This window comes from Cynocephalus volans, chromosome 1, assembly GCF_027409185.1.
Source record: "Cynocephalus volans isolate mCynVol1 chromosome 1, mCynVol1.pri, whole genome shotgun sequence".
Lineage (NCBI taxonomy): Eukaryota > Metazoa > Chordata > Mammalia > Dermoptera > Cynocephalidae > Cynocephalus > Cynocephalus volans.
This window is the reverse complement of record NC_084460.1, coordinates 24,801,588-24,814,211: the sequence shown is the minus strand read 5'-3', so window position 1 is coordinate 24,814,211 and position 12,624 is coordinate 24,801,588. Positions and strand designations below refer to the sequence as shown.

Below are 12,624 nucleotides of genomic sequence, written 5' to 3'. Positions count from 1 at the left end.
GGCTGAGCATGGTGCTGACAACACCAAGTCAAGGGTTAAGATCCCCTTACCGGTCATCTTTAAAAAAAAAAAAAAAAATACACATGGGGGCAAAATCCCAAAATGTAAGTGAAGCTGTAAGAGATTCCTATTTTAAAACAAAGTATATAAAAAATACTTTTAAAAAATTGGCCTTAGATAATGTCTGACTGCACTATTATTCTAAAAACTCAAAATAACTGTGATATAATGCTAATAAACAGAGAAAGAAAAATGCAGTAGAACTTACTTGATCATAGGACATTTTAAGATGTTTATTATTTACTAAGAGTAATAAGCACAAATTAGCAGCAACATGTACAATCCAACCAGGTAACAATTAATTCAGAGTAACATATACTAGCTCCAACCTGCCATAGACAAGAGCACAACTAGGTCTCCTGAACAGAAGATTTTATTACCAAACTTACATTCTGGCTTTTATAATTGTCTTGCAACACCTGGTACAGTGTACAGCTATAGCTTTTGAGTAGAAATGCTCTTCAGAGAGCAGAGGTGAATACTTTCTCATGGAGGAATGCCAGCTTTTCTAAGCGAGTTCGTTTCAATAGTGGGAGCCATTCCCAGTGGGATAGCTCTACCACACGATACCCAAGCCGAACCAGCTGCCGCCTCTTCATATTGTGCAGTCCAAGCAGATTTCTGGAACCATAGCAGTACTGGTTTTTGTTTGTCAACTGAATAGCCAGCTTCACTTGAGGGGCCTGCATGCATGCTGTGGGGTACAGGCCAGTCATCTCCACTGCCCCTGATCTATCTGCCACATTGCAAAAGGAACCTCCCAAGGGTACTGCTGCCTTCTTTTCTAACTCTATGGGTTGCTGCCCATTCTCTAACTCAATTTCCCCCTGGAAATGCCCTCTTGCTTTCCCTTTTAGTAACTGATTCATCAAATCATCTGTAAGGCTGACTCCCACATGCTTAATCCTTAATTTGGCTACATCTTCAACAGGTGTGCCTTCTCTGTTAAATGGCAATGGCTTCATGTTAACATCAAGCTGGACCTCTAAGTCAGAAGATCGGGTATGAGGCAAAATCATATGGTGCTTGACATACTGGGGCCCACCCAACATGGTCTCCAGTAAAGAGAGAGCTTCTAGGAATTCAGGCTTTGAATTCATATCCTTCCTCGCTAAATTCCACACTATTTCAAACCCTTCTTGCTGAAGGTGAGAACTAAGACGATTGCCTCTGTAATCTGGACATTCAATGCCAACTGTACCATCAAGAGTATAAAATTCCTTAGTGAGTACAAACTTACTTCTCTCCTGAGCTAACCCAACAAACCCTGGACTCAGAGCAAAATCAATGAACTCTACTGGAAAGTACTCAGAAAATGCCAGGCCCAGCAGGCAGGTGAGCAGGTGTTCTGGGTATTGGTTGAATTCAGGCATCTTTCTGTGAATCTCATTTATCATGCTGGAATAAAATTCTTCTGTGTTGGGTGGCTTATAATTCAGAGTTCCAAATGACCACAGAATCTTGGCAACATCTTTACTTCGACAGTGTACTACCCTAGAAGGCAAAGAAGCCGCCACAGCATTCATTACTCCTTCATCCAAGATGCGTAAAGCTGAGCAGGCAAGAGTCAGGTGCATGACACCCTGAACTCCTAGGGAAGGAATTCTCTGAGGAGCAATCTCTCCATACCGCTTCATGAAATTTATGTGATCCACATGAGTGAAACGCAACATTTTGACAATATGCACTAAAGCATGACTACTCAGATGCTGCATGTCAGCACAAGCCAAGTCTCCAATTTTCCTCATGACAAATTCAGAGAGACTACTACTTGATTTGAAGAACCCCAAACAGATCGTACCAACTTCCTCTAAATTGATCAAATCTATATACTTAAGGATCAATGATTCCAGTTTTTGCATTAGGTCCTGGGGTACCTGACGATTTTCACCTATAATATAAATTAAGTGAATCAGCTGGGACAAGGATAGATCTTTCCAGTGCAAATTAAGATAATTAAAAAATATTTTTAAAAATCGAGGTACTCTGCGGCCTAAGTACCGCCAGAGATCAGCTACCAAGAGAAGTTGATCCAGACTCATCTCCCACACCTGATGACAAAATTTGGTTTCATACACATCTAGCACTGAATGGGACTGAGGGATGCCTAAACTGACAAAGGCTTTCAAAATATTGATCAGATCTGGGGTATTAAAGAGCTGTATGTTTTTCACACTCAGCTGACAGAGTAAAGTAAAGCTGGTACTCGATAGCAAAACAGGATGCTGCTCTGCAGGCAAAGAGCTCAGCTTACAAAAATAATCAGCAATGATTTGAGGCTGGAGATTATTTTGATAAACTGTGACTTTGTCCAAAATTCGTTCACCTTCTGAAATAGATAGGGGCTGACACGTCTCAGATCTGTTATAGCTGTGAAGCTGGTATTCTGGTCTTAGCTGTAGGAAAACTCGGGGGCCTTCAAGGGGATCAAAAACTTCTACATCCTCTTCATCAACTCTCATGGCCCTGGGTGAGCCTGGCTGTGACGTTCTGGCCTTAGAAGCCCTGCCGAATTCCAAACCCTGGTGGGCACTGCTCGTTGTGAGGATCCTCCAAGAAGAGGAGGTGGTACAAATGTTAACTTTTTTGGCAGGATGACAGGGGCTACTGTGTTCTGGAGTGTCCTGTCCTGCATACCGTGTGCTGCTTCCCACATTCCAATATGCCACACTTTGGGCTGCACTGTAGGCAAAAGGACTGCAAAATGCTCGATATCCTAAAGGTTTTAACAACTTCAGAGTGGCTGCCATTCTGGTGTCAGTACTGATCTTTTTGGCAATCAGAACACAGTCCTCCCAGGTTTGACCAGGCAATTTCTTGTCTATATGGTGCTTGATTAGAGCTGGATGGGCAAGTGTTCCACAGAAACTGCCTGGAAATCTTCGGCATATCACAAGAGCCATGGGTCGCAAATGACGGGGCCAGAATTGGTGCCAGATACTGAAAAAAGGGTAGATGAAGAATGAGTGGCTTCCACCTATCACAATACCAAAATTTATACATTATAAGAAATAGATTAAAACTACACTGCTGTTCACTCAACTAAGTTCAATGCTAGTGAATGCCCAAACCACAAGACAGCATATCATCAATGATAAACTCTGTGCGCCTCATATAAAGGAAAACTCCAAACCCAGGGTACCACTGGGCAGTTCCTGGGCTGCTGCTCAATCCAGATCTCCTTCACTGTAGAAGGGAAGCAGTGACAGCTAGAAAAGATGGCTGCTCCACTAACATTCAACAGGAAGGAGGAAGGCAGATTTCCAAAAAGAAAGCTGGGAGCAACTTACTCCATCTCTTTAATATCAACACATAAAAGTTCCACTTGGAGAATTAGAAAGTCTGTAAAAGCTGCCATGCTAACAGCATGAGGTAAAAAGTGGGATTTGGTATAAGGTTTAATTAATTATATCACAATAACCTCTCTGTTCTTAAAGTACAAAACTTTTAATTACAGAATTCTGTCATTCTAATGCTATTCCTGTACCTTTTGGAAGATGCCTTTTCTCCTCTCCAGGAGGCTTATGACAGAATTTGAATCACTACTGCAGAATAGTTACAGAGTAGTCAAGCAACAGTGAAGTACACTCAAAAACGCTCATTTTGATTGGTAGGGGAGGGAAGCAGAAGGCTAAGGGCCTGCTCACTGTCAATTCATGAGTGGGAAACAAAGAGCATCACAGACCTGGGCTCAGGGTTCAGGGAACACCAATCCACACAACTGCCCTGCCAACAAGCAAGGGGAGCAGCACAGCTTTCTTCTGGAGGAGGTGGATTAGCAATGCTTCCAGTGAGTCAGGAGTTGACTACTTCCTTATTCTGCCTGTGAGCTGTACAATTCCCATTTTCTCCATGGTAGAAACCATGAGAGGCTGTGAAATTGAGTCTGTTGCATTCTTGCTTTCCTTAATGCTTATCCTCTTTCCACTTAAAGTGCCAAAGCCTGACAAGTAAGACCCAAGGAGACCTGAGCTGCCAACTGATGGACCAGACAGGGCTGCTGCTGCTGCAGAAAATTCCATGAGGGTTCCAAGGGTACCAGAATGACTCCCTGAAATGCCTGCCCAACTCTGCAGTCAGCCCCTTCCTTCCAGAGCCCATAGCATAAGGCTCAGAGGACTACGGGGCAGGACAGTGGCTTTGTTCCAGCAGTGCAGCTGCACAGGCTTCTCTGCGTAGAAAGAATGTATGTTCTAATTTCTTTGTGAACCAGAACAGAATTATTTCACACTAAATTTTTATATACTTGGTTCTTTACTGTGGCTTGTGGATCATTCTGCCCACCAAATTTCAACCTATGGGTTCAGATGCTATAGACCACGGGTCAGCAAACTACACCCTAGGACCCAAATCTAGCCCTTTGTCTGCCTTTGTAAGTAAAGTTTTATTTGAACACAGCTAGGCCATTTGTTACATATTGTCTATGTCTGATTTCCCACTACAAGAGCAGAACTGAGTAACTGTGGCAGAGACTATATGGCCTGCAAAGTATAAAATATTTACTGTCTGGCCCTTTACAGAAAAAGTTCGCTGACCCCTGCTATAGACCATCAGTTTATTTCTATAAATGCACATGGCCAACTTTTTTTAAATTAGGAAAATAATACTGAAATAACTTTATTTTTTAATATTTAGATGATAGTTAAAGACTTATATACCTTGGGCTGGCCAATTAGCTCAGATAATCAGAGCACGGTGCTGATAACACCAAGGTCCAGCTGCCTCCCCGCCCCCCCCAAAAAAGATTTATATATCTTAAAATTGTCACTAGGAGTCTTAATTGTTATTGCAGCACAGGCATAGTAGGAACAAAAGAGAGAGCAAGTAACAGAACTCTCCAGGTGACAGAACAGGACTTTTAAGAAGACCTGTTCTGGAACCTGGATTCTAAATTTAGTCCAACACAATGTGCAACTAAAGCCATAAACTGTTCAAATCTGGAGTCCTTCATCTGATCTTGGGAACTTGATGCTAAGAAATAACTTTTTTAAAAAACTCATTTTTTACAAAATAACTGGGCTATACTAAAGCAAAAAATTGAAAACACCCCAAATCCAGTAGGAGAAGGCTGTTTTCCAGGATAAGTGTGTGGCAAGAATCAACAAATGGAAAAATACACACAAAAATTCACAAATGAATGCTATCACCTAAAATACATTTATATAAAAGGAAATTAACTATATAGCTTATTTGTGGGAAAACTTTCCATTATATCTTTGATAAATTAACTTTTTCACCCTTTATATTGGGGTTAAAACTGTTAATACAGAAGAGTATATGGATTAACTTAACAACTACCTCCATAAATGATGTAATTTTAAAAGCACATTAAATAATTAAAATTACTTCGATTAAATCTACCTAAGAGTACTTAATGAAATTACTGTAAATGTTCCTGGAAAGAACAAAAGAACCATTTCCTAGAATATCAGTGTTTTGAATTGATGTGGCTTTTTTTGATTTGTAAAAATATAGGATAAGTCCCCATGACAGAAATAACAAGAGCCACAGATGTCTTAGGGCCTCCTCCAAGCCAAAGCCTGTAGCCTGGTATGAGCTGTTTTTACCTGCATTAGTTCCAATCTTTACACCCTTTCTTTAAGAGAGGCTTATTATCCTCATATTACTGATGAAGAGACTTCACAATATGAAGAGACTTCACAAGAAACCTGCTTAAGGTTACACAGCCAAAGTATTGAGCAGGGCTTGACATCAAAGACTGTCTGACTCTAAAACCCAAATTACTGGTGTACTAGAGAGACAAGAATGGGAATCAGAAACACAGGTTCCAGACTGGGGGGTGGGGTGGAGGGATGTGAACGAATCTATGTTCTTCTAATGGAGGGTTAGAACTGAGCAGCTCAAAAGCCCTCGCACCTCTAATAGTCTAGGATTCTACCTATCACTATGGTTAGTTTATACTACTTACAAAAAGAACAAAGAGAAGACTTTGAAGACTGAAATCTACATGACAGAATAGGTTTGCGGGATGCCCTAGGATCAAAATAAAGAGAGCTACCACAATTGAAGAGCTGAAAGTTGGCAGCAAAAATACAGGATCCAGAAATTAGGGTTCAATGCAGGAGAGAAGCAAAAGAAAATCCCAGGGTAAAGATGAAGGAAGATCTCAAGATAAGAGCTGTGAGCAGACATAAAGAACAACTGTTCACTCATGCTGGAAGAAATGAACAATACCTAGGAGAGAAGAATTACACTTCTAATGAATAATCTGGGGACAAACAACTGACAGGTAGACAGAAAACCAAGCCAATAACAATAGTATCAAAAATTCTTAACTCCAGGGAACATAAAAAAGTTGTACAAGATAGAAAATTTTAGACTCCCTGCTCAGCTGTGAATAATATTTATATAATTTTATTAATATAAACCTTGAGTATTAGCTAACCAAAAATTATGAGCAAAGTATATTGGAAGGAGGAAGGGAGGAAAAGGGGAGGTTGGGTAGTGATATAAGAGACCTACAGTCTCAAAGTCCATAAGAAAGAAGTCAAAAGATTATATATAAACTCAGAAATCAAGAAACAGCAACACAAATGTGCTATTTAGAAATATACTGATAAATGTCAAAAAAAAAAAAAAGAAAAAAAACATAAGTAGTTGAAAGTGCTTCTGGGGAACAAAATTGCAGACAGAAAAGGGAGGGAACTAATATTTAGTGTTACAAGCTCTATTGAACTATTTGTCACACAAGTACAGTAAAATTCTGACAAAAATTAAACTTACAAAATATGCATGTATTAACAGAAAACTAAGGTATTCTTCAAGAGACTATGAATAAATAAATAAGGTAAACTTAATATACGAGGTGCTATTACCTGAATGTTTGACCTTCCAAAACTCATGTGGAAGCTTGATCTCCAATGTGGCAGTGTTGAGAGCTGGGGCCTTTAGGCGACTGAATCGTGAGGGCTATGCCATTAATCCATGAATAGCTAGTGGATGACTGGGTTATCATGAGAATTATCACAGCACTGCTGGCTTTACAAAGAGAGGAAGTGAGTATGTAAACACACGCTCTGAGACCTCTTCCCCTGTAGTACCCTGTGCCACCTTGGGACCCTGCAGAGAGTCCCCACCAAAAAGGCCCTCTCCAGATGTACTCCTCAACCTTGGACTTCGCAGCCTCCAAACTATAAGAAATAAATTTTGTTTCTTTACAAGCTCCACCAGTTCAGGTATTCTGTTGTAAGCAACAGAAAACAGACTAATACACAAGGAAAACGTTGAAAAGTTATTTCTAGTGCAAGCATGTCCTACTGTCTATAGAATGTCTTTATAAATGCCCAGTAACAGAAATGATGACAAAATAAGCAATCTTAGAGGCATGAAGTGTCAAATTCCAAATGGCAAACTTTAGTGGCTAGTTACTTTTCTACCATTCAATTTTTAGAGTAACTCTATAAACACCATATCTATACATACAGGTCTGAAACATAACATACCTCAGAAGTGGGATCTTGAGTACTGTGGAGAAGGAAAGGAAAGAAAAACAAGAAAGACACAGAAGTAGTAAAGTAGAACAGTAGGGAGAAAAGGCACTGCAAGAGAGAGGAGGTCAGGATGTGTTGCCCAGATACCTGTCACACCTGAGACAGTATGAGTTCCTCCTTACTCGGACTCCCAGAGAATCCATAAGAAAGCTAGAAAGAGGGCTGGCTGGCCAGTTAGCTCAGTTGGTTACAGCGTGATTATAACACCATACTGGCCAGCCTCATAAAAAGAAAAAAGAAAGCCAGAGAGAGAACACTATGAGCTGTTCAGCCAATTAACTCCCGACTTGTTCACTAAAGGTTCAAAGACATGATATCATTTCATAAAGCTCCATTCCTAGTTTAAGTGCCACAAGTATACCTTCTCCTCTGCAAATCTTTTTTTTTTTTTTGGCGGCTGGCCAATTCAGGAATCCGAACTCATGACCCTAGTATTACAAGGCTGCACTCTAATCAACCGAGCTCAAATCTTTTCTTTAAGGGTCCTAATGAACCAGAGTGGAGCCTCAGAATCCCTGGACCCTGGAAGTTCCAAAAGGCACTACCCAAATCACCCTGAATAATGTGACTTCACAGTAGTGAGAAATCTTACCTTTCCACCTTCCAGGTATAGGTCCGAGCAAGGCCGAAGAATTTTGTTTTAAACTATAGTCCAGAAGTTAGAGGAGAGGAGCCAGGCAGGAAAGAAGGAAGCCATGCTAACTGTAGATTAAGTATAGGACACCCTCAACATATACAATTTACCAATTGCCAGATCTCAGCCCTCAATTCCGGTCCTTTTCCTAGAAAGGTTTAACCATCCCACGTCTAAATAAAATTGCCACAAATAAACTGATATTCCAAACACTATTTTTGTCTAAGAAAATAATATGTTGATGAACCTTGAGAACTAAAAGAGCAAGAAAACTAATTTTCTCTAGGTGCTGAGGTCTCCTGCTGAGAGTATACAAAGCTTTAAAGCCCCTACTGAGGGCTTAGAGACTACAATAAGGACTCTTAGCTGTTAATGAGGATGTTAACTAAGCCAGACTCTACTCTTCTGTGCTTTTGTTTCCACAAAGAAGCAGAGCCTACAAGAGAGGGGTCTACTAGTACGATGAAGGCAAAGCACTAGTGCAAAGGTCAAGATAAGTATCGCCCACAGAGCTAAGCCAAACCAAATCAAGTCTAGCAACCCATTCCTCCTCTTTGTTCTAGTTTCCACACTTATCGGGAGGAAAACAGTACATCTGTGAAATTTTTTCAGCTTATCTAGCTCTCCCCTCCCTTTCCAAAACTCTGCTATTCCTCCAACAAAATGGCAAGAACGGGGGCCAGCCCGTGGCTCACTTGGGAGAGTGTGATGCTGATAACACCAAGGCCATGGGTTTGGATCCCTATATAGGGATGGCTGGTTTGCTCACTTGGGAGAGCGTGGTGCTGACAACACCAAGTCAAGGGTTAAGATCCCCTTACCGGTCATCTTTAAAAAAAAAAAAAAAAAAAATGGCAAGAACGGTTTGGGTCTGACAAAGCCCTACAGATGATCCTGTTAGACCTACTACTTTTAAAGGGTTTCATGAGACCCTGTCTTTAGAAAATCTCTCTGTAAAACAACAGAGAACAGACATTCATGTCCCCTCAGCCCATATAAATTGGACTACTAGAGGAATGACAAAATCCAGGCAGGTAAAGAGAAGTACCTTCACAGTCATGAGAGAAAATTCCCAAATAAATGGTTCAAGTACCTATCACTGTTAGCTCAACCACTTGGTTTTATCTGCTTTTCCACTTTGCAAAGCTGCACAGTATAGTATTCCAGACAAGTGAAGGAGGAATTTCAGAATTCTTTTATATCAAAGTTGATTTAGTCACAAGGCCTTGTGGAGGACCAGAAAAATATACCAATGAATGAGGAAGAAAAACATACTGACAAATAAATATTAGACCTGCATAACTGGCAAAGGCCTCACTTTCTCAGTTGTATTATGCAGCACGCAGTCTTCAAATTTTATTTTGGTCTACCAGACAGGAGCAAACCATCCCAGGGCTTGCCTAGGGTCATTCAGGGGAGTGATTTTGCAGAACCTAGTTCTGGAAAGGCGGTTGCTCTTACTACTCATGAAGTGTGCCCAAAATGTAAAAAAACATAAATTCAGATTCCAGCGACAACAAATGACTGGAGCTCCAAATACCAGTCATAATTGGTGCTAAAGCACTTAACTGGCTATCCGCGCCACAGGATGAAGCACTATCCAAGGTTCTACAGTGAGTGAGCAATGAAGTGTTACCTGAGGAGATTGATGAATGTAGCTGGTATGGGGGAGGCCCAAAACTCCCTGGGTCAGGACAGAAGAGCTGTGTCATGATTTGTACAGAAAGAGAAAGAGCAATTATTTCTTATCCCTGGAGAGGGAAGGAAAAAAAAAAAAAAAAAAAAGGAGGGGTGCATCAATACTACCCTCAGTTAGGCTTGTGTAACCAGAAATTACTAAAAATGAGGGAAAAATATATATCATACTGACATTTATTAAAGACCCCGTCCCAAATGCTAAGCAAAATCCTGTAGGTCCTTGCTGTTCAAAGGGTAGTCCGCAGGCCAGCGGCATCAGCATCACCTGGAAGCTGGGTAGAAACACACAATTCAGGCCCCAACCCAGACCTCCAAGTGATTCGCATGAACATTAAAATGTGATAAGAGGTGCGGCAGAATATCCCACTATACTCTTACAACAGCCCTGTGAGGCAAGTACTGTTACGATCTCCATTTCACAGAGAAAAAATCAGGGTTCAAGTAAATCTCTTGCCGAAGGTCACAGCACCCTGGAGTGGCGAGGATCGCCGAGGTTTTCCCTAGAGCCGGGCCTGCGAGAGGCGCCCGAAACCCCGGCCTGGAAGCACTGAACAGGGTCCCGGCGCGCGCCCGCCCCGGGCCAGCCAGGAGCGCGGGAGGCACACACCAAGGCATAGGTTGGTCGCGAGCGCAGGAAGCAGCCGCAGCGACCTCCTCCCCGACCGCCACCACTCACCTGAGCCTGGCCAAGGCGGGCGCCACAACACCTGACTCCAGGTCCCACCTGGTGCAGCGAAACTACCCCTGCAACGCAGGGCCTGGAGCCCCACTTCCGGCCAACTGCCTGCTACTTCCGCCTGCTGAGAGAGTGACGGATGCGGCCGAGGCTCAAAAGACTGTGTCAGCGTTTTCCAAGGACAGGACGTTTTCCACCGGAAGACGTTGGTGAGGAGACCGGGAGAGTCTAGGATCTGCGGAAGGAACACATAACACTGGATGGATAGTTCTGGAAGTAGTTGAGTAGGTTAGATACAGGTTCGAATCCCAGGACCCCCAATTGGGGAAAATCACGTGAACTCTTCTTCCCCCCCCCCATTTGGCGGGTAGGGGGATCCGAACCCTTGACCTTGGTGTCAGCGGCAGCATCTCTAGCTGAGTGAGTTAACCGGTCAGCCACGTAAACTCTCGAAGCCTAGTTTCTCATCTGTATGATGAGGGTAATCATGCATTTATAACAGACATGAATCTGTCAAGTGCTCTCAGGAGAAGATGGATAGATGAGCCTGTTCGGAGAAACGGATGTAAGGAGCTGGAGCTTGAGGAGACTGGGGCTGTGGTAGGGAGCCGGGGTGATCCTCCACCTCCCTCAGTAGGGAGGCTCACACCTGAGTCCCTGTGGGCAACTCGGTAAGGAAGAGACTCTACCGAGCCTCTACCTATCAGACTGGCCCCAGCCCGCCATTCCTAAGGGCACTTGAGAGCTGTTGATCGGGGTCTTCATACCTTGTCAGTGCCTTAGTAAGGGCTGTGAAGGAGACCTGAGAAATCATGCTTCTCCACAGCACCATCTTGTCGGAGAAACAAAATCAATGTAGGGAGGACAGGTTCCTGCAGGGGGCGGGGCATACCTGGCACCCCAACTCTGTGGAGGGCACTGTTTGCCTGGGTGTGAACATTTGGGGTCTCAGACCACTGATACCACTGCTTAGGGAGGGTTCTCCCACACAGGCCAGACCAGGGCAAACAGTCCTAGTTGCTGATTATGACTCCGTCCTTGCCAGCAGAACCCGGAGAGAGTAGAGGGCCTGTCCCCAAGATATGAGCCATGATGGCTCCTAGGCAGCCATGACAATCCTGTTCCTCTTTGCCAAATACTCAGTTTCCCAGTCTCACCTGAAATGGGAGGCGCAGGTGCCTCAGTTCTGGCCAACCAGATTTAAAGGGAAGAGTGCTGGCAGGATTCTGGGAAAGCTTTTACTTTCATGATAAAGTGGTGCAGCCTCAATCCCTTCACAGAGCTGTGGCAGCCACCTTGTGGCAAGGATGGAACAACATGCTAGGGTAGGATGGTGGAAGGATGAAAAACCTAGGTCCTTGATGAACTGACACATGTCACCCACATCCAGACTTCTTGTCAGGTGAGGAAAAATCAACTAACTACTCTTTGAGGTCCTGCAGGCCAGGTTGTGTTATGTATAGCAGAATGCATTCTTGCCGTGCTCCCAGCGCCGCGCTCTCCCGAGTGCGCAGAATGCATTCTTGATTGTGAGGTTTTGTGAGGATAACAGAAATAATTATCATGAAGGCCAACTCTCTGCTGTGCAGCACACTTGGGTCCCTTTTGCCTTTGGGGCCTCACCACTGATTGCAAAGCTGTTCTCAGCCTTCACTTGTATGCATTCTGTGCTCAAACATCTGCTAATCACTGTAAGGTGACTCAGGTGACTTCGGGCTGCATCTAGCTCTCCTGCATCAGCTGCCTTCTAGCCAGCAGCCTGGTGTGTAGATTCTGAGCTGGAACCAGCTTGAAACCCTTTTGATGACAGTCTGAGCTGAAGAGAAAACTCCATTGGGCAGAAAGGTGGAACGACTCCTCCTGGGCAACGTAGACAGCTTGGGCTTTGGGCCAACCTCCTGGCACGGCCCAGTGAGCACCCCCAGTCTCATACCTTTGCTCTGGGAAATGTTTACTCCAGCTTTGCCCTCCACACCCCCTTCACCCAGGCCTCACCTCCCACACTTGCAAGGATACAAGCAGGCCAAAGAATGCCACTCGAGAGG

The 12,624-nt window shown here is 43.4% G+C and overlaps 2 protein-coding genes across 7 annotated transcripts in view; both read right to left on the bottom strand.

The window, feature by feature from the left end:
* The window catches only part of UBOX5 (U-box domain containing 5), a 41,304-nt gene extending 30,640 nt beyond the window's left edge, over positions 1-10,664 (bottom strand). For 3 of the 5 annotated variants that reach the window (XM_063102958.1, XM_063102966.1, XM_063102973.1), the window contains exon 1: positions 10,580-10,663. The gene's annotated coding sequence lies outside the window, so the exon portion shown is untranslated. Of the gene's footprint in view, positions 1-9,841; positions 9,891-10,579 lie in introns of those variants that run through there. The other 2 variants (XM_063102982.1, XM_063102964.1) reach the window with 2 other exon arrangements.
* FASTKD5 (FAST kinase domains 5) lies at positions 285-10,662 on the bottom strand. 2 transcript variants are annotated; one of them, XM_063102950.1, is made up of 2 exons: positions 10,580-10,662; positions 285-3,000 (listed from the first exon to the last, which is right to left on the bottom strand). In XM_063102950.1, the coding sequence occupies exon 2, from the start codon at positions 2,961-2,963 to the stop codon at positions 522-524; it is 2,442 nt and encodes an 813-aa protein (XP_062959020.1). In that variant the 5' UTR covers positions 2,964-3,000; positions 10,580-10,662; the 3' UTR covers positions 285-521. The 2 variants fall into 2 exon arrangements, with proteins under 2 accessions (XP_062959020.1, XP_062959022.1); XM_063102952.1 differs by lacking the exon at positions 10,580-10,662 and adding an exon at positions 9,842-9,883.
* Positions 10,665-12,624: the final 1,960 nt, after the last annotated feature.